The 27,006-nt window shown below is 43.1% G+C and overlaps 1 protein-coding gene across 1 annotated transcript in view; it reads left to right on the plus strand.

Annotated features, from left to right (window-relative positions):
• DCPS (decapping enzyme, scavenger) overlaps positions 1-27,006 on the plus strand; it is a 54,414-nt gene that overhangs the window by 4,720 nt on the left and 22,688 nt on the right. The window contains exon 2 of the mRNA XM_026681214.2: positions 58-226. Within this exon, the coding sequence (XP_026536999.1) occupies positions 58-226 (169 nt within the window). The remainder of the gene's footprint in view (positions 1-57; positions 227-27,006) is intronic.

The following is a 27,006-nucleotide window of genomic DNA, read 5'->3' on the forward strand; positions in this document are numbered from 1 at the left end:
TCTGTTGGTGGTTGCTGACTTTGGTGTAGCAGAGAATTGTTTGTGTTATTTCTTTAGGTGAATAATGCTTCTGGGGATAAGACAGATGCTGTTGTGATCCTTGAGAAGATTCCCTTCCAGGAAGAGAACATCACTGAACTCTTAAAGAAGCACACTGGGCTTCAGCTCCAGATGTCCAATGACATCTATAGCACTTACCACCTCTTCCTTCCTCCAGAATTAAATGGTGAGTGGCCATCCAAGGAAGTTTGATTGATATCCGTGGGAAGCTGTCCCATAAACCATATGTGACCCACCAGCCCCTTTTGGTGTCTTTCTGTAATGGTTGTAGAAATGCTCTTATGATGCTCCATCATAACTTTGAATGGTCCTTAAGTGAGCGTCATAAATTGACTGCAATTCGGCCTGCAAAGTATGTTAAGCAATAAAGCGTGCCAAAGAAATATCATAAATTGTGTTCGTTACTTCTACATTTGCCATCCATTTATCATTGTGGCTATAATCCTAAACAATACACATTATAGTTTCAGCAAGTAATGGTCTCTCAGTGAAGTCCACGCATCGTGTTTTGTGGTTCTTCAAAGGGTTGGATTGTACATCCTGCCACTCGCACTGTGACGGAGGTTGAGTAAGTTTCCTTAGGTAGCATCCTTAAGTGTCTGGGTCCTGCACCTTAAGACTTCATTGGGAATCATGACTTTTATTTATATCCCAAGATTTGTATCTTGGGAGACAGGGGAAACAGGCAGAGAGAGGGAAACAGGCAGATAAGCAGTAGCTGAGCCTAAAGCAGGTATGTGAACGTGGCAAGTGTCATAAAAAGGCTCTTCTCTAGTTTCTCATACTATAAAGGCAATAAGGATTTTCAGACTTGCATGATTCAAATTCAAATCCAGGGTCAAGGGATGCTTTCCACTCAACTATGGTAGGAATTATATTCTTTATCGAATCATATCTCCTTTTTATCTCAGTACATTCTGCTCTGGTGTCTTCCAGCATATCTCAAATTACTCTGTCCTGCTAGAGTTTGCCATGCCTGCAACAGAGTTCATCCCCAAGATACCAATTAGCACTTCTCACCCTATCAAATATTTCTTTTTATTCCAGTACAGAAAATGCATGGTGAAAATTTGTGTCGTGGATTGGGGGCCTTCTAGGTTTTCAAGGTTTTTTCCTCCAGGGTGGCATCATTCAAACAGGCAACCTTGCTTTGTCTTACCTATGTCTTTTAGATAGTTTAGCGTTTGAAAGAGTAGGGAAGCTTTGTATTTCATGGTAATTATCTTTGAGTGAAAGTTTCTGTCCTTGTGGCCAATGAACCCTAAACCCTGGCAAGAACATAAGACAGACACACATTTTCTGTGACGTTTTTAAATTTTCAGAAGAAAGAGGGGGGAGGTTGGACTAGATGACCTACAAGATCCCTTCCAACTCTGTTAATCTGTAAGGTGTGGCACTTACCAACTGAGTCTGCTCTCCCCAGGGGCTCACAGTGTAGGAGAACATTTGCACTAGCTCTTGTGATCTTGCTTTTTTCTTGGACTGCAAGGAAGATGTGATTTCCACAAGGTGGCTCTCTTGGATAACAAGCTTTGAAACGTAACTGTATCATCTGAATGGCAAGCCAGTGCTATGTTATTCCCCTTGCCATGTGTTTTACTCTAAATCCTGAGTGTCAGTCTGATTCGGATTCTAAGGGGCAATCCCTATTTGTTCAGAAATCATTAATGTAAAACATTGTAATGTATTGTTTTACATTAAATCATTAATGTAAAACAATATCTACAGAACCAGCAGATGGAGATAAAAATCTAAAGTACAAATTTACTTAGCTGCTTGGTTCAGATGTGCTAGGGCGAACTAAATATAGGTAGTCCTCAATGTTATGACCATAAGGGAATCAATCGGTCATAGGGTTGTAAAACGGGCTTGATCATGTAACAGGCCTGGTTTTATGACCTGTTTTGCAGTGATCGTTAAGTGAATGTGGTAGTCGTAAAGCAGGCGTCCAGTTGTTAAGTGAACACCAGGCTGGTTAAGCAGATCAGTGATTCGCCGTGGGAGCGAATTTACTGAACACCGGAAGTAACTGCTTATTGGGTATTTTTGTTTTGGCAAAACTTCTATAAGGAAGTCACATGACCATGGGACACTGCTTTCAACCAAAAATGTGGCCTGGTTGCCAAGTGCCTGAAGTTCAGTCAAGTGACTGCAGGGCACCTGACTGTTGGAACTTCAAACCCAAGTTGTAAGTAAGGCCTGATAGGCCCATCATAATTTTGAATGGTCGCTGAATGAGTGAGTGCCCATGGATTGCAGTTGGGCCTACAAAGTATGTAAAGTGAGAAAGCACGCCAAAGAAACATAACTTGGGTTTGTTACTTATAACATGTGCCATCCGTTTGCCATTGTGGCTGCAATCCTAAACAATGCATATTATAGCTTCAGCAAATAATAGTGAAATCCATGGATCTTGTTTTGTGCTTCTTCAAAGGGTTGGATTATATATCTCAGCCTTCTGCCTCTGGCAGTATGAGGAAGCCAAGTAAGTTTCCTCAGATAGCATCCTTAAATGTCTGTCCTGCACCTTAAGACTTCTTTGGAATGATGACATTTTACTTAGTTATTTGTATCCTGCCCTTTAAAAATTATTTTTATAAATAACGAGTAGAATGGATGGTCATGACGACACGTTCTTGAAGGTGTGTTGTGTGTGAATTGAGGAAGGTGGATGTAAGCATTTTAATAGGGCGATGTGGATATGCAGGTAGTCCTAGATTTACAGCAGTTCATTTAGTAACCATTCAAAGTTATGACGACATCGGTGACTTGTGACTATTTTGCACACTTAGGACCATTTCAGCATCCCCATAGTCCCGTGATCAAAGTTCGGGTGCTTGGCAACTGACTCATATTTATGACGGTTCCAGTGTTCTGGGCTCATGCAATCATCTTTTCCAACCTGACATACAGTCAATGGGGAAGCCAAATTCTCTTAACAACTGTGTCACTAACTTAACAACTGCAGCGATTCACTTAATAACTGTGGCGAGAAAGGTTGTTAAATGGGACAAAATTCACTTAACAAACGTTTTGCTTAGCAATAGTAATTTTGGGCTCACTTGTGGTCTTAAGCAGAGGACTGCCTGTACGGAAGCTGTAGATGGATGTGAAGAGAGTGAGGGATTCAGATCTTGTGTAGATTTCCTATACTCAGTCCTAAACACACACACACACACACACACACACACAAATACACATGCCCCCAGACCTTGAACAATTCCAGAGTTACTTCCATAATGCAGAATAATGCAGAAGTCCTTGTATTTGAACATGAGACACAATAACATCTGAATGTTTTCTTTCGTGAATTTCCCCTTGGATTAAGAGAAGACAACATGTTTTGTAGGACTAATACCGGTCTTAGAATAAAAGGGCCTTCTGTTTATATTCAGTGCAAGTTCTTTGAGTAGCAGAGGGCTTTGATGACTCTTTCTTGTTACTCTTTACAGACTGATAAATGGTTTATTGGGTGATGGTGTAAAGAAATAAATAACTGCTTATACATGTTTTGGCGTTTCAAGTAGACTTGAGTTACGGCCTCTTAACGCAAGAACCATATGTCGCTGGTGGCGCTTTGCATATCTACAGCCGCAGGTTTGATTTCTGCATTCAGTTAAAAGGCTTTGTGCACCGCTGAGCTTTATTAGATGTGAGGTGGGGTGGGATTATCTCAGAGAAGTCCTCCTGCCAGTTGGAAAAAGATCAGGTGACGCCTTATTGTATTTTCCTTGAAATATTACCGTGTTTCCCTGGAAATAAGATCTAGCCTGATTTTTAAGCATGCATGTAATATAAGCCCTACCCCCCAAAATTAGCCCCAGTGAAAGGGGTGGTTGTGGCCAGCACAGGAGGTGGTGAGCACATGTGGGCTGATGGAGTCCAGCAGTTACCGCAGCCCCTGCAGCACAGGTGAATTGATTTCCTGTCCAGGCTGCTGGAAAGCTAAGAGTCAGTGGAGTAAGGGGGCAGCCACAGGAGGCTCGCCTTCATACCTCTTGGCTTGCCCGTGGCCCACGCGGTGCGTCTGGATTGCCTGCCTCCCACCGCCCACGCATGTCTCTGTCTCTGCTGCTTGGACAGGCAATCAACTCACCTGTACTGCGTGGACTGCACAGCCCCAGAGTGTGCCAAGCAAGGGACTGGCGGGCTGCAGGTGCTGGCAGATACCATTGGTCCCTGTGCACTTGCTGCTTGTCCACACACTGGGGGAGTGAGGTGTCCAGCCAAGCTGATCACCCTGAAATTGTGCTTCCCAAAAAATAAGATCCAGTGTTTATTTTGGAGCCTGAAAAAAATATGACTGGGTCTTATTTTGGGGGAACACGGTCTATTCTGAAATGCTCTAAAACAGAAGCAAAAGTCAGCAGGCTGACCAGCTTTGACATTTTCATACCTCTTGGCTGCACGGTCTTTGATCCCACTAAAGTTAATCAAGAAATCAGCTTCATCAGAATCATAAGGAGAAATAAGTCGATCCTTTGCTTTTTGGTATGCCTTCCATTCAGCCGAACAGTTCAAAGAAGAATGTCAAATATTGGTGCCCAGTGTTTATTTTTAGACAGTGAAACTAAAGATGTGATAAACTTGTTGGTATAAACGGGGAAAAAAAAAAGAAATGAGTGCTCCAACAATGAAGTGTAAAAGCACACACCCTTGGGCAGGATTTTCCAAATGTTCGTTGGTCATGTAATCTATAAGTAGCCCTTGACTTACAAGCATTTGTTAACCGTTCAAAACTACACTGGCACTGAAAAATCGGTCCTCGTACTTACGACCATCAAGGCATTCTCCATGGTCACATGATCCAAATCTGGGCACTTAAGCAACTGGCATTATTCACAACAGCTGCGGTGTCTCTGTGTCATGTGATTGCCACTTGCATCCTTCCCAATTGCGGTCGTAAGTCGAGGAGTCCCCATATCATTCCCCAAAAACTGGAACTAATCAAGTAAAAAAGTTTTTTAAAAACAGAGGAAAGGTTCACATCCTCATTGTACAAGGAGGTTGTTGGTGACTGCATTCACACCTCACACTAAGCCCCTGAATCGGGAGTGAACAATGTTAAAAAAAACCCAAAAACAGTTAATCTTCTTGCTTTAAGTATGTTGAAAAGGAAAATAAAAGTCTCTATTCAGGCTGCCAAACCCCTGAGATATTTGAAGCTTCACGCTAATTTCCTTTTGACAGCATTTAAGAGCTGCAAGTTCTGGTATCCGTCCCCACGTGCTTCTCCATTTTACCTCTGCTTTGCCAGCATCCCTCAGAGGCATGTCTGAAACACTTTACTTACTTTATTGTCTAGTTAATGTTCCTTTCAAGGTTTGTCTCCTCTGAGCTTATATAAGCTAACGTGTATAACTCAGCCATTATAAGGCTATTAAGCATTACTTTAATTTTTAATAGCTTGCATGTGTCTGTGTGCGTCTGTCTGTGTGTGTCTCGCAGATGTTTTTTATTTCACTTACCTGTGATGCAGGCTTGTGGGTATTGCTTCTGCAAATCGATCGTTTTCTGTATCAAAACCGAAATGCGTTTTTTCTTTCTTTCTTTTCCTCCCAAATTAAAGCAAAATTGGCCTTTTGGAGGCCGGGGTTGCTCGGCGGAGGACTTGGATTTGTGTCTTTCCGTTATTTTTCAGGGCTTTAAAAGGAGCTTAGACTTGTTTCTTAAAGCACATCCATAACGTACAGGTATTATTAGTATATGACATACTAATCATCGTGAAAGCCCTTCCCGCAGCCCTCATTCCCTTGCTTCATAAATAATAGCTAACCATGGGGAAAATGCACAAATGCTGGTGTGGTTGCCTAAGATGCACCTACTTAGCATTTTATGCAATTAATCAGAATAGAGCTGGAAGGGGCCTTGGAGATCTTCTAGACTAGCCCCTTGCTCAGGCAGGAGACCCTATACCAGTGGTGGCTAATCTTTTTCGGCTCCCGTGCTGATAATTGCGCGCTTGCTTGGTTGCATGCACTCATGTGCCAGCACCCAGAAGGCAATGCGTGCTGGCCCCCACACGTCCCCTGCACATGCGATTTCCCCCTGACGCATCACACGTCTGTGCATGTGCGCATGATTCCCCCCTTGCACGCCTTGCACTTGTGCGTGTGGCTCCCTCATGAGCAGCACATCTGTGCATCCACGCACAACCCCCTTGCATACAGCACGTCCCTCCACATGCGCGCATATGTCCTGTGCACTCTCCTTTGCCCCCTGCGCATGCACGCCAGATACCGACAATCAGCTGTTGGGTGGCGGTGGCGCCTGTACATACGCAGTGGGGCTCTTCTGGGCGACTTCTCGCGTGCCGGGGGAAATGGCTCTGCGTGCCACGCGTGGCATAGGTTCGCCAACACGGCCCTATACCATTCTGGATAAATGGCTGTCCAGTCTCTTCCTAAAAGCCTCCAGTGATGAAGCACCCACAATTTCTGAAGGCAAGCTGTTCCACTGGTTAATTGTCCTCACTGTTAGGAAGTTTCCCCTTAATTCTGGGTTGCTTCTCTCCTTGATTATTTTCCATCCATTGCTTCTAGTCCTGCCTTCAGGTGCTTTGAAGCAGTGGTCGCCAACCGGTGGGCCATGCCCCACTGGTGGTCCGTGAGAAAATTTTGGTGGGCCACAGAGAAATCTTACCCCCAGAGCAGCACCCCCCAAAGCAATTAATCCAGGCTGTGCAGAAACACAAAACTGTGCAGCCCACATGGCCCGCGGGAACCCTCCCCGCCCACTCCTTACCCAGCAAACTTGCCTGCTAAATTGCTATTTTTCCTTTTTCTGACCATCAGCTGTTCTGCTGTACCGGGAGATTTAGATTAGCTAGGAAGCAGGAAATGGTTGGATTTCTTGCTTTCTAGATAGTCTTTAGATCTTTGGCTTTGCTTTTAAGCACAGCCGAACCTCCCTTAGGACTGAAGGTTCTATTATTCAGTGCAGACTCATGTCAAGCAAATTTTATGTGACAGACTGAGCTAGCCAATGGCAGATAGATAGATCACTGAATGATTCTGTGAGCAACTCAATCTGCCTGCCTGCTTTGCCTGATTTTGGGTAAAGGTTGCTCTTTTTTTATAAAAAATTCAGTATGTACATACATGGTGTGTTGTGAGTTAATTTTGTGAGTTTGCTTGCTAGCAAATTTTTTGAGTTTGCTTGCAAGCATATTTTATGTGACAGACTGAGCTAGCTGATGGAAGATAGATAGATCACTGAATGATTCTATGAGCAACTCAATCTGCCTGCCTGCTTTGCCTGCTTTGGGTAAAAGTTGCTCTTTTTTTAGTAAAAAAGTCAATATTTATATAAATATATATAATATTTACATACAAGCCATGCCCAGCCAGTCACATGACCACCAAGCCACATCCACAAATTAGGCCACGCCCACAGAACCGGTTAGTGGTCCCTGGGATTTAAAATTATGAGTTTGGTGGTCCCTGAGGTCCAAAAGGTTGGTGACCCCTGCTTTGGAGAATATCTTGGCCCCCTCTTCTTTGTGGCAGCCTCTCAAATATTGGAACACTTCTATCGTGTCACCCAAAGTCTCAAGCATCTTTTTTGTAACGTGGTGACCAAAACTGGATGCAGTCCTTGGTGTACGACCACAATTGAGCCCAACATTTCTGTTGCTAAGTACAACATTTTGTTAAGTGAGTTTTTGTCCCATTTTATGACCTTTTTGCCACAGTTGTTAAGTGAATGACTGCACTTGTCAAGTTGGCAACACGGTTGTTGAAGTGAATATGGCTTTCCCATTAACTTTGCCTGACAGAAGTTTGCAAAAACGATAACGCGATCCTGGGACGCTGCAACCATTATAAAATATGAGTCAGTTACCAAGCGGCCGAATTTTGATCACGTGACTACAGGGGATGCTTCACGAGTCGTAATTGTGAAAAACGGTCACAAGTCACTTTTCCCAGTGGTGGTGTAACTTCGAACAGTCACTGAATGATTTCTTGAAAAACGAGAGCTGTCAGCATTTAAAGAGGAGCATCCTGTTCATTCCTATGTTGTCCACTTATTTCAACATGTGGTCCAAGGAGACAAGTATGAATTGGCCCAATGGGTGTTCCCCTTTTTTACACACCTCTTTTGCTCATGTAGAAGATGGTCCAGTGGGAGTTGCAGAGTGTGCAATTCCCAATCCTGGTCAGGGTTTAAATCTTAGAGCCAAATGGATTGAACTCTGTGGGAAAATTTGTTGAGAGCGATTTGGCAGAGGAGCAGGGATCCACTCGGTGGGTTTTAATGATCTGTGAACCCAGTTTGTGTGAACCCAGTATGGCAGGGGCAAGGAAACGCTCATTAAATTAGTAAATACTATTCATTTACAGTATTTGCTTCTAGGAATATCACTGTGGAAGCTGCAACTTGGCTCACCTTTTAATATGTTTTCAATGGTTCTGTTTTGCCTAGTCACACAATGTTTTACAGGTTGTCCTTGTCTTAACAACAACTCATTCAGTGACCATTTGAAGTTACAGCGGCACTGAAAAAAGTGACTTATGACTGGTTTTCACACTTATGACTGATTTCCCATGGTCATGTGATCAAAACTCAGGCGCTTGGCAACTGGCATGTACCTATGACGGTTGCAGTGTGATCCACCATTTAATTGAGGTTCCCAGCTGATTTCAGTGGGGGAAGCCAAATTTGCTTAACCACATGATTCACTTAACAGTTGCGGTGATTCACTGAACAACTTTGGCAAAAAGCTTGTAAAAAAGGAGGGCAACTCACTTCAACGACTGTCTTGCTTAGCAATGGGATTATGTAAGGTTACCACGCTGTGATAGTCAAAGAAAGAGGAACTGGTGATCTGTTCGCATAGGCAGATATGGATAATTCTTGTTTAGTGCTCCTCAACGTGGCTGTCCTTGTTGGTGACATTCCAATTTGTCCAAATACTTGATCGTACAAAGGCCTTTTGAATAGGTGAAGTTGCTCTCCAAACAGAGCAGATATGTTGTTGTTGTATTACTGGCCTCAGCAATGAGATAAGGACCAGACAGACAGCCACCCACAGAAATGCTCAGCTCTGATCTGCAAGCTGTACCTTGTGAATTAGTAGTGGGCGAGTGCCTGCCATTGACCTTGGGACTGATTCCAGAGCTTTGCTTTGCCCAGCTGTGTGATCTAAAAAAGTCTTTCTTTCTTTCTTTCTTTCTTTCTTTCTTTCTTTCTTTCTTTCTTTCTTTCTTTCTTTCTTTCTTTCTTTCTTTCTTTCTTTCTCTCTCTCTCTCTCTCTCTCTCTCTCTCTCTCTCTCTCTCTCCTTCCTTCCTTCCTTCCTTCCTTCCTTCCTTCCTTCCTTCCTTCCTTCCTTCCTTCCTTCCTTCCTTCCTTCCTTCCTTCTTCTCCTCTCCTCTCCTCTCCTCTCCTCTCCTCTCCTCTCCTCTCTCTCCTTCCTTCCTTCCTTCTACTCTTCTATTAATTAATTAATTAATTCTTTCTTCTCTCTCTCTAAAACAAGATGGGTGACTTACAGGATGGCATGTAATCTCTGGTATTTGATACTATAAACCTCTTCCTGAAATTTCAGGAAGCGAAGTTTGTAGGCATTGTAAATAATGAACTATCCTCAGATAAGTCTCTGCTGAACTTCTAGCCAGTTTGAAAAAAGGGTGTGTGTGGGGGGGTCTCGTTCTAAAGGTCACATTCTTTCGGCAGAAAAAAAATGGAAAAAGAGTTCATTTCCCAGAAGAGGAAGTGTTTTTGAGATGCTAGTTGTCTGATTCTTGGTAAAGGCTCCAAATTTTCCTCTCGATGTCATGCTGGCAGAGTCCTCCTTTTGGTTCTCCTTCTTCCAAAGGATTTATAGGTTTTTCTTAGCATTGGATATCCATATTATTTAATTGCCCTGTACAAAATGGGGGAATAAAGGGGGAAAGATGTTTTAAAGCCTGGTAAATGTAAGTAAAAAGGGACACAGTGGCTCAGTGGTGAAGACGCTGAGCATGTCAAATCAGCAAGGTCAGCAGTTTGGCAGTTTGAATCCCTAGTGCCGCATAATGGAGTGAGCTCCCGTTACTTGTCCCAGCTTCTGCCAACCTAGCAGTTCGAAAGCATGTAAAAATGCAAATAGAAAAATAGAGACCACTTTGGTGGGAAGGTAACAGCGTTCTGTTCGCCTTCAGCATTTAGTCATGCCGGCCACATGACCATGGAAATGTCTTCGGACAGTGCTGGCTCTTCAGCTTTGTAACAAAGATGAGCAACGCCCCCTAGAGTCGGAAACGAGTAGCACATATGTGCAAGGGGAACCTTTACCTTTACTAAATGTCTATAAAGGGGCTCAGTGGGTGAGTGGTTAAGACGCTATCCTTGTCAATCAGAAGGTTGGCAGTTTGAAATCCAAGCACCATGTGACGGGGTGAGCTCCTGTTACTTGCTCCAGCTCCTGCCCACCTAGCAGTTCAAAAGCATACAAGTGCATGTAGATAAATGGGTACCACTTCAGTGGGAAGGGAACAGCGTTCTGTACACCTTAGCGTGCATGACCATGAAAGTGTCTTCGGACCATGCTGGCATCCTTGGCTAGCAAATGGAAATGAGCACTGCCCCCTAGAGTTGGACACAACTGGACAAGGGAAACCTTTACCTTTAAATGTCTGTAGAGTCTCACAGCACATCCAGGCACTTTGTCTGATGTCATCACATTTTCAAAGACTTTGATGACACAGCAGCCCAAATTGGGATTTTTCAGTTAGGCATGCAACGCCCCAGGTAATACATAACAGGACGGTGGGTTTTGAACAACCACCAGACTCAAAATTCTAGACCTAGAAAATCTAGAACTACGCTACCTTCGGTCTGATCTAAGTATAGTATATAAAATCATGCATTGCAATGTCCTACCTGTCCACGAATACTTCAGCTTCAACCATAACAACACAAGAGCACACAATAGATACAAACTCAAGGTTAACCGCACCAAACTTGATTGCAGGAAATACGACTTCAGCAACAGAGTGGTCAATGTCTGGAATTCTCTACCTGGCTCTGTGGTTTCTTCCCCAAACCCCAAAAACTTTAACCTTAGATTGTCTACTATTGACCTCACCCCTTTCCTAAGAGGCCTGTAGGGGACATGCATAAGCGCACCAACATGCCTACCGTCCCTGTCCTACTGTTTCTTTTTATTTTTCTTATATGTATCAATTTCATGTTACTCATAACTATGTCCATACTTATACCTGTAGTCTTATAATCGCTTGACAAAATAAATAAATAAACAAATAAATAAATAAAAAAAATGGGGAGTGGAATAGCCTCTGGATCTGCCCTTCCTTGCCCTCCCAACTAGCCATTGATTGTCTCTTATGAAAACTCAACCGTCTTCTTATGAGTATATTTTTCAGCTGTGCTTCTGGGTCTTAGTTCTGCCTATGGCAAAAGGCTCCCATTAAGAATAATTGCGGCCACCTCACAAATTCAATAAACTAGATTAGGCCAAGCGTTGCTTTTTTGAGTTCTGTGAAACTTTCCAGGGCTGTTTTGCTTACTAGTCTGAGCAAGAAAGATGCCCGTTAAAAAAAACACCTAAATAACATCCTTTCATCCTGCAACCAAGTTACGTATAAATTATTGTTTGACTAGAGAAACAGCCCAGTAAATAGCACTGCTATTTGTTTAAAAGCTTGTGCAGTGTTAATATTTACTTTAAAATCCAATATTGATTTTGCACGGGGTTAGTGTGTTGCAATCAATACGTATGGATAAGTAGAAGCAATCATCCGTATTCACTCAATCCATTTGGAAAATTGGTATAAATTAAGTTCCCTGAAACTGACAACCAGGAGCTGCAACTTCCCTAAAGGGTTTTTGCTACACTTGAATAGCCTCCAATAATGTTCACATTTGGGAGAAAATATGGGATAGATTTGGAAATTTGCCAGCATCCAAGCTGGAGGTCTGTAGCTTTCCTGATTATTGGGTGAGCACGATCTATTGCCAGTTGCAGGCTGATTTGCATCCAAACACCTTGGCACTTTCAAATTCACTTGTAAACGTCTGTTCCACCATGCATATTGGTCCTGCATGATATTTAAATTGTGGTAGCCTAATGTCTAGTGTCCTTCAGGAATCCTTCCTTGTTATTTTATTTATTACTGATTTATTTACCACACTTTTATTTATTTTTTTACAAGTAACTTGAGGCAGCAAGTTATCCAACACACCTTCTTCCTGCTATTTTCCCCACAAAAACAATCCTGTGAGGTGGGTTAGGGCTGAGAGAGTGTGGCTGCTCCAAGGTCACCCAGCTGGCTTTCATGTCTTAAGGTGGGACTAGAACTCACAGTCTCCTGGTGAGTCACCCATTTGGCTTTCATGGGTAAGGCAGGACATGAACCCCTGGTCTTTAGGTTTCTACCCTGGTGCCTTAACCAATAGATGAAACTGGCTCTCTCTATGTTATGACAGCCTGGCCTTCTTATCTATTGATTTAGACAGTAAATATAATTTGTAGGAAGAGGTAATGCTACTTAAAATTAGTTGCAGAACAGAACTGCATTCTCCAGCAGAAATTCTGGAGATGGGGTGGGGTTTAATGCTATGCAAAGATCAGGCGCAGGTGTGTGTTAGCATCCCATTATGATAGGATTAGTCAAACAGCTGCTCAAAGCTGCAGACAATTTTAACATGCATTTGTGCATTGGAAAGATCCTGGCATGAAGGAAAGCCAAAAGTCTCTTGAGGCAGCAAACTAAGAAAACATACCCACCTGTCTGGTCTATCCCCAACAAACAATGAAAAATAGTATGGCCAGCAGATTTAATCAATCTGATTTAGATTCTGGGGTAATAACTCCAGATCTGTGCAGAGATGGGGACTGGAGGCTAAAACATATCAAGAATGGTTGGAGGAATTGGATATGTCTAGCAAAAAGAAGGACAGGTGACATGACAGAAGTCTTCCAATATTTGAGGGGTTGCCACAAAGTATTTGAGGGGCTGCCACGAAAAGGAAGTCAGGCTATTCTACAAAGCACCTGAAGGCAGGACAAGAAGGAATGAACGGAAACTTATCAAGGAGAGGAGCAACCTAGAATTAAGGAGAAATTTGACAGTGAGAACAATTAATCAGTGGAACGAATGGAAGTTGTGGGTGCTCCAACACTGGAGGTTTTAAAGAAGAGACTGGACAACCATTTGTCTGAAACGGTGTAGGGTTTCCTGCCTCAGGAAGGGGTTGGACTAGAAGATCTCCAAGGCCCCTTCCAACTCTGCTATTCTATCAGTTCTGGCATTTTTGGTGAAGAATGCTCTGGTCTTCCCAGATGGCCAAGGAACGTTGGACAATTAACTTATTTCTTCACCCTTCAGTGCCAGAGACCTTATTGGAGTTTAAGGCTGCACCATCAGATTACAAATTTCATTTAAAAACACTTGCTCTATTGCCCTGCGTTAGCTGCTAAACCTCTTGCTCAGGTTAAATAAAAAGGCATCCTTGCACATCGTTTGGTAATTGCAATAGTAAACATACAGTGAAGCCTGTGTAGAACCTTCTTTTATATGCACATGGAATAGCAATAGCAATAGCACTGAGATTTACACATTGCATCACAGTGCTTTCCAGCCCTCTCAAAGCAGTTTACAGAGTCATCCTCTTGCCCCCGACAATCTGGTTCCTCATTTTACCCACCTCAGAAGGATGGAAGGCTGAGTCAACCTTGAGCCTGGTGGGATTCTATCTTCCAAATTGCAGTAGAAGTAGCTTGCAGTACTGCACTCTAACTACTGCGCCACCGAGGCTCCCTGTATATACAAGAACATTAGAAAAAGAAACACAATGGCTGTGTTCACACAGTAATGGCTAACTTTTTTATTATCGTGTGCTGAAAGTGCGTGCGTACGCATGCACACACATGCCTGCACCCATAATGCAATGTATGTGTATTGCTCCCCCTGCCCCCCTGCTCATGCACCCGTGACCTCCCCCACTCCCCTGCGCATGTGCACATGTCTCCCGCATGCACCCTGTGCATGCGCGGGCAGATACTCGAAAATCAGCTGGCTGGCGAGAGGCGCGCATTCATGCACAGTGGAACTGAGCTGGGGCGATGGCTCGCATGCCATAGGTTCGCCATCACGGGTATAGGGTTTCTTGCTTGAAGCAGGGGGTTGAACTAGACAACTCTGTTATTCTATGCGCCATGAGAACATTCCTAGGAGTTTGCTACAAATAAATACATTGAACAAAGTCACTTGCAATCCCTTATCCCCAGAGAAGTTGGCCCACTGCATCGTGCAACGTTCACTGATCTGGCCACTTTACATTCCAGTCGGTCTTCAGTAGTAGTGAGAGAACTACTCATTCATCTCCAAGGGTGGGATTGGTCCTACCCAAAGTAATGATGTAGTAGAATACTTCACCGCATGCTGAGCGATTTTCCACTTCTACCCAGGGGTGGGATTCAATTTTTTCAATAATTGGTTCTGTGGGTGTGGCTTAATTGGTGGGCATGGCTTGGTCGTAATGTGACTGGCTGGGCGTGGCCAACTCAACATCACTCACATCGAGGCATGCATCTCCTCGCCTGGCCTCTCGTGACTGTGGGGATGTTGCAACAGTCGTAAGTGCGAAAAATGGTCATAAGTTACTTTTTCAGTGCCATTGTAACTTTAAATGATCACTCCACACAAGCAAAGTACCAGCAAAGGAGGGGGAAAAAAACTCCAGAGATTTTCCTAAGAAAGGAAGTCTAATCCTACCAAGAATGTAATAAGGGTTAACGGAGAGGCAGTTTCTGTAAGCAACACCAGAATGTTTCCTTCCTGCCTTCCTTACAGGATTAGGCCAGTAATTTCTTCTAACAACCAGTTCTCCAAATTGCTTAGAATGTTAACAACTGGTTCTAGCGAATAGGTGCAAACTGGTAGAATCCCACCCCTGCTTCTACCTCGGTACAAGTCAGCTTGCAATTCATTCATTCAGTCAGTCAGTCAGTCAAACAGACAGTCTGTTTGTATGACTTCCCATCTGAACGAATGATAAATAAACACAATTACAACCTCAAATACGAAAAAAAAAAAAAATCCAATACACAGCAGCTTTTCTAGATTTGCCAAGTAGAACTCAGTGTGGGTCGAAGGGCAATATGAACGTTTTATACAGTGTATAGATTGTTCTCACCCTTTTGTCTGTCATAAGACTAAAATGGAATTGTATATTCCTTGAGTTTTAATTCCGAAAATAAATCTGCCTCTGATAAAATTATGACTAGTTCTCTTTTAAGCCATGTATGGGGTGCTGAATGTAGGAAGATGGCAGAATTGAAGATTTTGGTACATTTTTGGTTAATTACCAAACATTTTTGGCAATAGTTTCTGGCATACTAATAGTCAACTGCCATTGGCAAGCTGGAAAGATCAGGCAGAGTAAGACAAGCCTTTTTGGAAATTCAAATATTGTTTTTGGCTGGTGCTGGGAAGGAACAGTTATGAAAGTCATTATGTCAGCAAGGACCTAATTTTCCCTAAAGGTGTTATCTGGCTCATTTCCTTGCTCCCCAACTGTTGCTGTTTTTCTTTTACTCTCCCCGCTGTCACTCCTGCCAAAGAAACCTACATTATTCAGTATAATTCAGGGCCCTTCAGCTAGAATTATGATTTGCAACAAGTCCATCCACCATTTTTATTATGCATCAAGAGGATTTATGGTGGCAACGGTACGCAAGAGCAGGATGCAGGGTGGAACTATGTAGCATTTACATAGAACATAGAATAACCGAGTTGGAAAGGACCTTGGAGCCGTAGTAGTAGTATACTACCGGTTCGGCCCAGTTCTACTGAGCCGGTAGCGGCAATGAGCAGCTGACACCAAACCAGTTCTCTGCACCGCTCTGCTGTTGGGCTCACCCTGCTTTTGAAGCGCAGCTGCTTTGCGCGGCACAGCAGAGTGCTGCGCGGCAGCTGCTGAAACGACCGGGAGAGTGCAGGCTTGCAGGAGGCGACTTGGAACACCTCTCACCTGCGCAAAGTGTGCATTCGGTGTACGCGCACACGCAAAGTGTGCGCATGCATGCAAAACACGCCCACTAAGCCACACCCACCGAACCAGTGGTAAAACTTTTTGAATCCCACCCCTGCCTTGGAGGTCTTCCAGCCCAACCCACTGCTTGCATTTACTCTCACATATCTCCAAAACCGTGCAGGAAACACACGAAGACTGCATTTTTTTAACTTTAGAGGAAGATGCTTGGATCCCTCGACATTCAGGATGTCACGTTCTCTATCTAATAAACCGAATTGTTATAGTTAGGGCTCTTGTGTGCTAAGTACGGTTAGGAAGTTTTGTTGAAATTCTTAGGCTAAATCAGATTCTGCAATGTCACCTGCTGATTTTCTTGATCTATGCAGGGTTTGCAAATTAAGGGAATTGGCCTGTTTTTTTTCTTCTGTTTTGTATATGGTTAATTAATTATTGATTTTGTGTAATTAATCCTTCTCCTGATAATCACATATGGATATCCAGAGCTACGTATAGTGAACCATGTAGATCATATTCACTCCCCCAATTTAGTTTGGTTTCTGAAATTTTTGCCAAGAACCTTCACGTAAGTTCCACATAAGGATTCGAATGTATGTTTTAAAATTAAATAAATGGTAGGGAAATGTTCTAAGAATATGATATTCTACTGACAGCATAATCACTCATACAAGCCTGTAGCATCTTTATATTGCTTAAAAGCTAATATTTGCAATTTAGCCCTTGGCACAATGCTGCAAATGCCTTTATCTTCTATTTGCCATCAGTTGCTGTATTGTTGCAGCCTCAAATACTGTTCTCCATTTACAATTATCACAGAAATAACTCTTACAGGAAACTTTTATTTCCTTCAGCCTAGAGGAACACAAAGTCTCTCTGGAGATTCTCAGTCATCCATGTCACAGTTGTCTCAAAGGTCCTTTTACAAAAGGCCACTGGACTGTTTTTTTCTTGAGGAAGAAGATGTTTCACTTCTCATCCAAGAAGCTTCATCAGTTCTGGCAGGACGGTAGGGGTTGGAAGGATCATATTTCTTTGCAATTATCTGGTGTCTGCAAAGAAATATGATCCTTACAACCCCCTCCCCCATCCTGTCAGGACTAATCTTTCCATTACCCCTACCATCCTTTCAGAGGGTCTATGACAATTCACTATGGCCAAGTTGCCATGGCCAACTCGCTACAGACAGCTCACTGTGGGACAAGAGTTACACCAAAGAAAGGTTACAAAAGGAGGGACAGTATGAAATGTGAACTGCAAAGATTAAAATATTTTATTTATTTATTTTAAATAATTAAATTGAATTGTTTAATTGGGCAGTGGCGAATTGTCTCGTGGCAAATTGGCTGCGGTGAGTTGACCGTGGCTAATTGACCTCAGCGAGTTGCCTGCTGTGAGTTGTCCCATTCCGCCTTCCAGCACCGACGAAGCTTCTTGGATAAGAAGCGAAACATCTTCCTCAAGGAAAAACAGTACAGTTGCCTTTTGAAAAAGCACCTTTGAGAAGCATAAAGTTGCATTACTGGCCGTTTTTATTAGCACTTTCAATTTAAGATCAGGTCAGCACCTGCAGTGATTTTGCCTTTCTCTTTGCCTTCCCTGCCAGCCCTCTGGTCTCTCTGTAATTTCCCAAAAAATGCAGACAGGAGCATTGTCTGTAAAGTCTGAAAACCTAGCACTTAGCAAACCTAAAATCACTTGGTGAATTTCCTTCTCTGTACAAGGATTGCAAAACATGAAGGAGGAAGAAGGAAAATGAATTAAGTTATTTTATGTGCCTTCTGGGTAGTAGGGCAAGATTATCATATAATTAGCGGTAAATACAACATGCTGCTCATCCTAGGCTGCTTGTCATTTCCGGGGTGCCATCATCGCACCCACCTATGGGCTGGAAGCACATGTAAGTCAGGATAGGCAAACTAGTCTTCCCAGTTATAGAAGACTCCAACTGCCATCACGGCCATCTAATACAGTCACTGGGATATAGGAATGACAGTTGTGACTCCACCCAGGTGGAAGTTTGTCATAGCAGAAGAGCTGGCTCAGCATTTCTCAACCTTGCCAAGGTTGGGAACAGGAACGGAACAGAAGAGAAGAGAAGAATGAAAAGAAAAAAAAAGAAAAGATTTCACAGAGAGTGCCGTCGATGGTGCCATCTTGGGTAATATCAGACATTCTGAGCTGTATACAGGGTAGTCCTGGACTTATGGCCACAATTGAGCCTCAAATTTATGTTGCCAAGAGATACAGTTGTTAAGTCATCACGTTATAAAAAAGATGTTGAGATTCTAGAAAGAGTGCAGAGAAAAGCAACCAAGATGATTAGGGGACTGGAGGCTAAAACGTATGAAGAACGGTTGTAGGAACTGGGCATGGCTAGTCTAGTGAAGAGAAGGACCAGGGGAGACAGGATAGCAGTCTTCCAGTATTTGAGGAGCTACCACAGAGAGGAGGAAAGGGTGAAACTATTTTCTAAAGCACCCGAAGGCTAGACAAGGAATAATGGATGGAAACTGATCAAGGAGAGATTTAACCTGGAAATGAAGAGAAATTTTCTGACAGTGTGAACAATCAACACATGGAACAAAAGTTGCCTTCAGAAGTTGTGGGAGCTTCATCACTGGAAGCTTTCAAGAAGAGACTGGACTGCCATCGGTCAGAAAGGGTGTAGGGTCTTCTGCTTGGGCAGGGAGTTGGACTAGATGACCTACAAGTTCCCTTCTAACTCTGTTAATGTAATCTAATCTAATAATTCCAGAATAATAATATTCAATAATAATATAAAATTGCTTTCCGGAAATTGTGGGAGCGCCACTGGAGGCTTTCAAGAAGAGACTGGACTGCCATTTGTCCGAAATGGTGTAGGGTCTCCCACTTGTGCGGGGTGGTGGTGGACTAGATGACCTACAAGGATCCTTCCAACTCTGCTTATTGATTATCTATCAGTTTTTGCCCCATTTTATGACCTTTCTTGCCAAAGATGTTAAGTGACTCATGGTTGTTAAGCTAGGAACACAGTTGTAAAGTGAATCTGGCTTCCGCCTCTCCCCTGACTTTGCTTGTCAGAGGGTCACAAAAGGTGATCAGGTGACAGACAGCCCCTGGACACTGCAACTGTCAGAAATATGAACCAGTTGCCAAGCTCATGTGACCATGGGGAATGCCATAACAGTCGTTAAGTGTGAAAAAGTCAAAAGTCTTTTTTTTTTTACACCTTTCCTGTAACTTCTAACAGTCACTAAATGAATGGATGTAAGTCGAGAACCACCTGTGGAAGATCTGAAGATATTTTGTCCAAATCTATATTCAGCCATTGAATTGATTGCATAATGAATTTTATTCCTATTTCCTTGTCTAATTTTCTTCACAGGTTGATTTGGACGACTGCAGAGGTATTGAGGGTGGCATCTTTGTTTTTAGGGGTGGGCTTCAAAATTTTAGCGACAGGTTCTCTCTGCCCGGCTGCTGGGAAGGCGTGGTCATGGTGGGTGTGGCCAAGTCGGCCTCCTACACCGCGGCAGAGGGGGGCATTTTTGCCCTCCCCGGGCTCTGGAGGCTCTCTGGAAGCTGGAAACAGGCCCATTTCCGGCCTTCCCAAACTTCCAGGAGGCCCGTTTTTTGCCCTCCCTGAGCCTCTGCGCGTACCCCGCACTTACCTGCATCCAAAACGGGCCATGTGGGGACTCCTGGGAGGGGAGGGGCAGGGTGGGCGGAGCCAGCCAGGGGAGGGATTTGGGGGTTCTCCTAACTGCACCAAATCTTAGCTAGGGGCTCTCCCGAACCCTGCGAACCCCCAGCAGCCCAGCCCTGTAAAATTGTTTTCCATGTAAGGAAATGAGTCCTGAACGATTCCAAAATCAGAATTGGTTCCATTATTCTTTGTGATGGGCACAACCAGGACAAAGCCTTGTATTCAGTTGTCAGGAAGAATGATCTGTTCTTAACTTGAGACATGATTAATGGATTTAAGTTGTCAAAGAGTCAAAATGACTCAGGTCTGTTTTGTTAGGCTCATGGAAACCCCATCCTTTTACTACCGTCATCGTGGCAACATCTTTGAATGAGGACTTGGACTACAAATCAGGCATTCATAGAAAATATACAGGTAGTCCTTGATCTATGACCACAATTGAGCCCAACATCTCTGTTGCTAAGGGAGATGTTAGTGAAGTGAGTTTTGCCCCCATTTTACGACCTTTCTTGCCCCATTTTAAGACAATCACTGCAGTTGCTAAGTTAGAAACATGGCAGTTAAGTGGCTCCCCCATTGACTTTCCTTCTCAGAAGGTTGCAAGAGGGGATCGCGTGGCACCTGGACACTGCAACGGTCATAAATATGAGTCATTTGCCAAGGGTCTGAATTTTGATCCCGTGTCTGTGGGGATGCTGCAATGGCAATAAGTATGAAAAATGGTCCCACTTTGATCATTTTTTTTTCTGTGCCATTGTAACCTTGAATGGTCACTTAACAAACTGTTGTAAGTCCAGGACTGCTTGTGTCTCCAGAGTTGGTTCCTAAAGAACCAATCACGGAGAACCAGGTGGCCTAGCTATTTTTTCCTTCAATATTCATGCTCTCCAGAAAGTGGTAATTCCAATCTAGCGAAACGTGGTGATTTCATCTCAATAGTTGTTGTTTTTTTTAAAGGATCTCTACGCAGCCTTATGAGGACAGTTTTCCTGGTACCTATCCGATATATTTGGCTTCAGCTTCTATAATCCTAGCCAGGAAATAACCAGGATGCCAAAAAGCCTTGGCCGTGATTTGCAAAGTCTCTTTTTGCTGTAATTGGTCTGTCTGTGGTTTGATTTGGCTGACTCTGTGGCTCACTAAAGACATTCCTGTCTGAACACGGCTATGTTAAAGCATCTATCCTTTCTCCCTTGCCTTTTATCCACTGAGTCATGCTTGTAAAGTAGTGATCTTGGGGCATCTTGAGGTTGCTGATGATAACTCTTAGAAAAACCACACTCAGACAAACCTGCCTTGCCTTTTGCTGCATGAGAACCTCCCATACTGTTCTGCGCTATTCTTGTTCCTGGTACTGGCTGAGATAAATACATATCAAGCAACCTGGGCCCTTAACCTTCCCTGCCCAGAGTTGTGGTCTCTACAATGCCAATTTTCCTTTGGGGAAATAAACAGTCGAGCCAAGGAGTTACAGAAGCAAACGCATCATAATAGCAGCTGTTGGTCTAGCTGTCTTACCTTCATGAGACCTATGCACATTTTCTGTGTATAGGTAGCCCCTCTTTAGTGACGGCCTCATTTAGTAAGCCCCTCTTTAGTGACAGCCTCATTTAGCAATTGCAAAGTGTCAGACTTGTGAGGTAGCACAAACACGATTGGTTAAATTAATTCCACCGAACGGGTTATATTAACAGAATCTTGCAAGTTGGAAAATACACTTCTTCCCTTCGCCTTAGTAGCCCAAGAATCCAGGAAGGGGCTTCTGTGAGACATTTGCTACCACCATTCTTGCTGTCGATTCGGCTGCTTCTTACCTGGCCATTCCTCTGGCCGTGGCTTTCTCCCTGCCTTCAAGGTCATTTTCACATACCATAACAGATGGCGATGAATAATTATTGCACTGATGACCTTTGCAGTCTGTAAAGCAAAGGAAAGCTGATATAACCTGCAGGAAATCAGGAGCCAGAGCAGTTCAAATGAACATAGCTTTACTGCAAGCATGAACTCTCTACCAGAATCTGAACTATTAATGGTCAAAGCCAATTGGCAGTAGATAAGAGTCTATGGAATTCAAGGTGGGCTGGACTTAGCTCTCTTGTGGGCACGAAGGGACTGGAGACCGATGATGTCCTTGACCCCTCCTTTGGTCATCATCTCCTACAGCTGATGTCAGATTATGAACACCATTGCGGTTTTACTTAGCACCACTTTACTTAAGGACTAAGTTCCCAATCCCAATGGGGGCTGGTAAAGAAGGACTTCCTGCAACAGAGAGAGAGCAGCCCTCTTCTTCAGGTACCAAACTGAGCCAAGTACCTGAGCAGCCTGCCTCCATCTGAACACCCCATTAGTTGAAGTTCTTCAGGTCCAAGAGGTTTGCCCAGGCAAGTTTTGATCAGCTATGTCATCAAGATTAGCAAATGGAATATCTGATCAGGTTAATTGTCCAAGTCCGGCCATTTAGCTGGGTTTCAAGAAAACACTTATCTGGGCCAGATAAAAAACTAAGGGCGGCATATCAGAAGTGGTATTCAGCAGGTTCTGACAGGTTCTGGAGAACCGGTAGCGGAAATTTTGAGTAGTTCGGAAAACCGGCAAATCCCACCTCTGACTGGCTCTGCCCCCATCTATTCTCTGCCTCCGGAGTCCCAGCTGATCGGCTGGGTCTTCTTTTGTTACCTTGCACAGGAGAATGGAGCTGGAAAGAAGGTTAGTGGGGTGGGGAGGGAATGGGAATTTTGCAGTAACCTTCCCCTGCCATGCCCACCAAGCCATGCCACACCCACCAAGCCACATCCACAGAACCGGTAGTAAAGAATGTTGAATCCCACCACTGCGGCATATACACAATGTACTGACTCTGGTTGAATTTTCACATCTTAATGTAATCTGTGGACCTATACCATTCTTTAATTCATCATCTTGTTCAAACCCAAAATGTAGGCTAATTCAGCAGTCGGTTTCATGCACGTTGTGTGAATCTGGCCAAAACTCAAGTTTTTTTTTTTTTTTTAAAGAAAAACACAAAGGAAGAGAAAATGTTGTTTTGAGTTTGCTAACTGCATTTTCCGGCTGAGCATGTTGTCTGAACATGGCCAATGAAACTTGCTGGATGTGTGAGAAAAAAGTGGTTGGATGGATTGGGAAGACACGCTGGGAAGCTGTCTTGCTCTCCTTCCATCATTCCACCACCCTCCCTCCTTAAAGTAACAGCAGTATCTTTTCCAGTATGTGGCAGATTTATTTCTATCCTTCTACTAGCTGATAACCCGGCCTTGCCCGGGTATTTATTTATCCCAGTCCTGTATTACACAGGAAAATCCTGTAGTCGGGACTCACGCTGTTGTACTGTCTCTCAGACAGTGTCACAAGTCTTCTATTCCTCCACAAAGGGAGCCCCCTTGTGGAGTACTGTGAAGCTGTTACCATGGCAAGTCCACTGTGCTGTATAGTAGAAGCCATTTTAAAGCACACACCCTGAGGGGTGTTAGGGGTATCTTATCCCCACAGTATTTTGTTCCAGATTGTAAGTCATCTGTGTATCAAGTTTGGTTGAAATGATTCTTCTTTCTTCCATCTTGGACTTTTCAGATTCAGCAAGATTTGTTTTGCGCTTAGCCAAAGTATACTCTTGTCTTTCACTCTGCCTTAATTTAAAAGGATCTTTGACTAAAGGCTGGAGACTCTTTCTTTGCACATATGGATGGTAGGAAGTGAATCTGACTGTCTCTCTCTGTGTTTTTTTTTAATTCTACCAGAGTTTTCCTATGAATGGCGTTAAATTAGCTTTTGGAACAGTATTAAAAAGCATCGCTGTTACAGGCTAACTTAGAGCTTGGGATGGGTGGTAATCATGAAATTCTGGTTTTGAGACAAATTACTATTTATGTTGACAAGCCATTATTGATATACTTCTACATGTTATTATCCCAGTGAACGTCCCATGTTGTAGTTCCAGTTTTTTCCTAGTCTTGGTTATACTGTACAAGGAGACAAGGATGGATGACAACCATCACACAGAGCTTAGAGCAGCCTTTTCAACCAAACGTCCTCTCAATATGTTGGACTATAATGAACATTGTCCTCAGCACCTCCAAAAGACCCCCAGTTAGAAAATCCTTAGAGACAAGAATATTTGATACGGGGAACTAAGATTTGGGAGAATCAAAGGAAATAGGGTTAGCATCACATAGAATTTAACAAAAAGGATATATACCAATATTCCATTATTTCTAGAACGGAATGCTAATATCAGTTGAATTTTAGCAAGAACTAAATGAATAACAAGCAGGTCCATTTGAAGAAAGACACAGGTGAGCTTCGAAGAGAGAAAAAGATTATTTAAAGAAATGCTCTATTCCTAGTTCTTTCCTTCCTTCCTCTACATCTGATCACCGTCCCAGAGGGATACTTGCAGTATTTCTTTCCATTTGTGCCCAGTTGCAAAATAGCACTGAATATGAGTTAACATGCAAGCCGAATCTTTAGAAAGAATCACTGTGAGTTTTATTTTTACGGTTATTGCTTTAGTGTTCGGAAAGAACACTGTTATCTAAAAAAGATTTTAAGAACACCCTACCAGACAGCAAAGCAAAAACATATGGTAATTCATATTGTTCAAAAGGTCAACGTTTAAACATGGTCTTGCATCATGGCTCCCTAGAATAATATTGATCAGTCTTTTCATTATGTTGACAGAGAGCTAGTCATAAGTAGAGAATAAACGTGTGTCCAGGATTTTGAGTCTGGAGGACTAGCATCTTTTTGTCCTAATAAGATAATCTTCTTTACTATACCATAGTGGTATCTGAAGCAGAGCATCTAAATTCATTCACAGCTTTGTTCCATATAGGATCAACCTTGTAAGTTCTCAGGTTTCCTCTTTCTATGATGTATTCAAAATGGACAGTCTCTCATCACGAAATCTCCAGAACCGTAAAGCCTACCAATTTGGCACGTATGTTCCTCTTGGGTTCTGGGTGCTTGCTAAGAAAGGATTTTTCGAAATGACCATCACATCATTAGTATTTCTTATACAGTAATTAACACGCCCTGATGCTAACGAGTTAGACATTCAACTCCCCCTCCTCACTTGAAAAGAACTCTGTTCCAACTGCCAGCCCTTTCACAGCCCGCGCGCCCCACAGGGCGCCCCATGCGGCCACCCCCACCCCACCGGCGCTCCAGCCAAGGGGCGGAGCACCAGGTTCCCTCACCCCCACCACCACGCCCCTGCGTTTGGGCCAAAGTGGCAGCCGCCAGGGGGGTAGGTGGTGTGGTGTCGGGGGCATTTTCCTACCGACACGCCCTCGGCCCTGGTTTAACCGCGCCGGCCTGCCGCACAAAAACAGGAAGGCCAGAGGCCAGGGGGAGGCCCACGATTGCCCCTGTCCCTCATGGCCCGAGCCACTGTCACGCGGACCACCACTGGTGGGGGATTTTGTGTATCCGGGGGGCTCTTGGGCGGGTGAAGGTCTTTTGCCGGCGCGCCCTCCCTCCCACCCCCACCAGGCGAGCACCCAGCACCTGACTTTGGGCCCTTGTGTCACCACCGGGCCCTGTGGCGCAGGGGAGGCCGCAGCCCTGCAGCCAGCTGCCCATTTGCAACCCATTGTTTGCTATGGGCTGTTTGGCCAGAAACCAGAAGTAAACAACTGGTGCCCAGCAAAAATGGTATAAATCATGGTCATGTGACTTTAGCGTAATGGAAATGACTGTAAATGCAGATTGACTGTCCAAAATGCAGTCATGTGGCCACAAAAAGAAGGGCAGATAGTGGAATTTCATAACTTTTCCAAATCACTAAGTGATTAGTCGTAAGATGAGGACTACCTATCTAATATTTATTTATCCATTTATTTGTATCCTGCCTTCATTACTTTTGCAAAAGACTAAAGGCGGTGGATATATCCAACACACCTTCCTCCTTCTATTTTCTCCACAACTACCCTGTAAGGTGGGTTGGATTGAGAATGACTGGTCACCCAGCTGGCTTTCGTGGCTAAAGCAGGACTTGAACTCATGGTCTCCTGCTTTCTAATAGTTAGAGAGCGTTCCTTCTCATTTTACTCTTCTAGCACAACATCTAACCTCTTTTGAACATTCTTGAGACGTCCGATAAACATGAAATAAAATCCTATGAAAAAAATCATAAAACTACACAAATGTTGTTTAAAACCTTAACCATTGATTTGCTAATGGAATAATCCAAGTCTTTATTCTTAAAAGTCACTAAATAAATATCAGTATTTTCCTGATTAATGTTTTTAATGGTGGACAGTACTTTTTAAAGTATTGGAGATTTGGAATGATCAAAAGCATCTTCTAATAATAATTCAGACGTTTTAGATAATGCTAATGCATCCTGTACTTTAATTGAATATTTTAATTATCTTCCTCAGTTTTGGACAATGCACATTTCTTTGACCATACTGTGAATGGTTTAAAAATGTGATTGGCAATAAAACCAGTACTAATAATTATATAACCCATTATTATTTTTTTAAATGCAGTTTTGAATTGGAATTATTTTGGTATGTAAGTTTTATAAAACTCAACAGCTTTTCTTTTTTTCTTTCCAGAATGAAGAGACGTAGGTCTATTTTAAAAAATGAATCAAGGGGCTTGTTTTTAGATTATAACTTTTTCCCCCTGGGTCTTATTATAACAGAAATGTAATCTCCAGGCTGCTGTTCTCTCTATTGGAGTCCCCCATTATTTGTGGACAGTAATAGATCATCAGCTTTAAAGAGCTTAAAAATGATCTCCTTCCCACTCTTTCCCTGTTTCCTTGTTGGATTAACGTTTCAGTTTGCTTATTCTTCTTGAGGTCAGAACAAGCAGGCTCCAAGTGAGAAAGCTCACATCCCCTATCCCTGGACATCATGTGCTGAGCATGTTAATTTTAAATTAAATAGACTCTACCGTAAAGTCATTCAATATATTCTTTAAAAAAATTTTTTTTTTATTGTTTTGTATCATACATCTCTATGTTGAGCAGTGTGCTCTCTAGGTGCCCAAGATGTTAACATACAAACATACAGATACAGATGAACAGAGTTGGAAGGGACCTTGTATTGTAGGTCATCTAGTCCAGCCCCCTGCCCAAGCAGGAGAACCTACACCATTTTTGACAGATGGCAGTCCAGTCCCTTCATCATTATGATCATATATATAAATATAAACAAATACAATAACATCAGTCATATTATGACATATAACGTTTTGGGGCTCATTTAGTTCATTTAGTGACTGTTTA

Source organism: Notechis scutatus, chromosome 7 (assembly GCF_049901735.1).
Source record: "Notechis scutatus isolate UNSWTSFEM ecotype Mainland chromosome 7, rNotScu1.2, whole genome shotgun sequence".
Taxonomy (NCBI): domain Eukaryota; kingdom Metazoa; phylum Chordata; class Lepidosauria; order Squamata; family Elapidae; genus Notechis; species Notechis scutatus.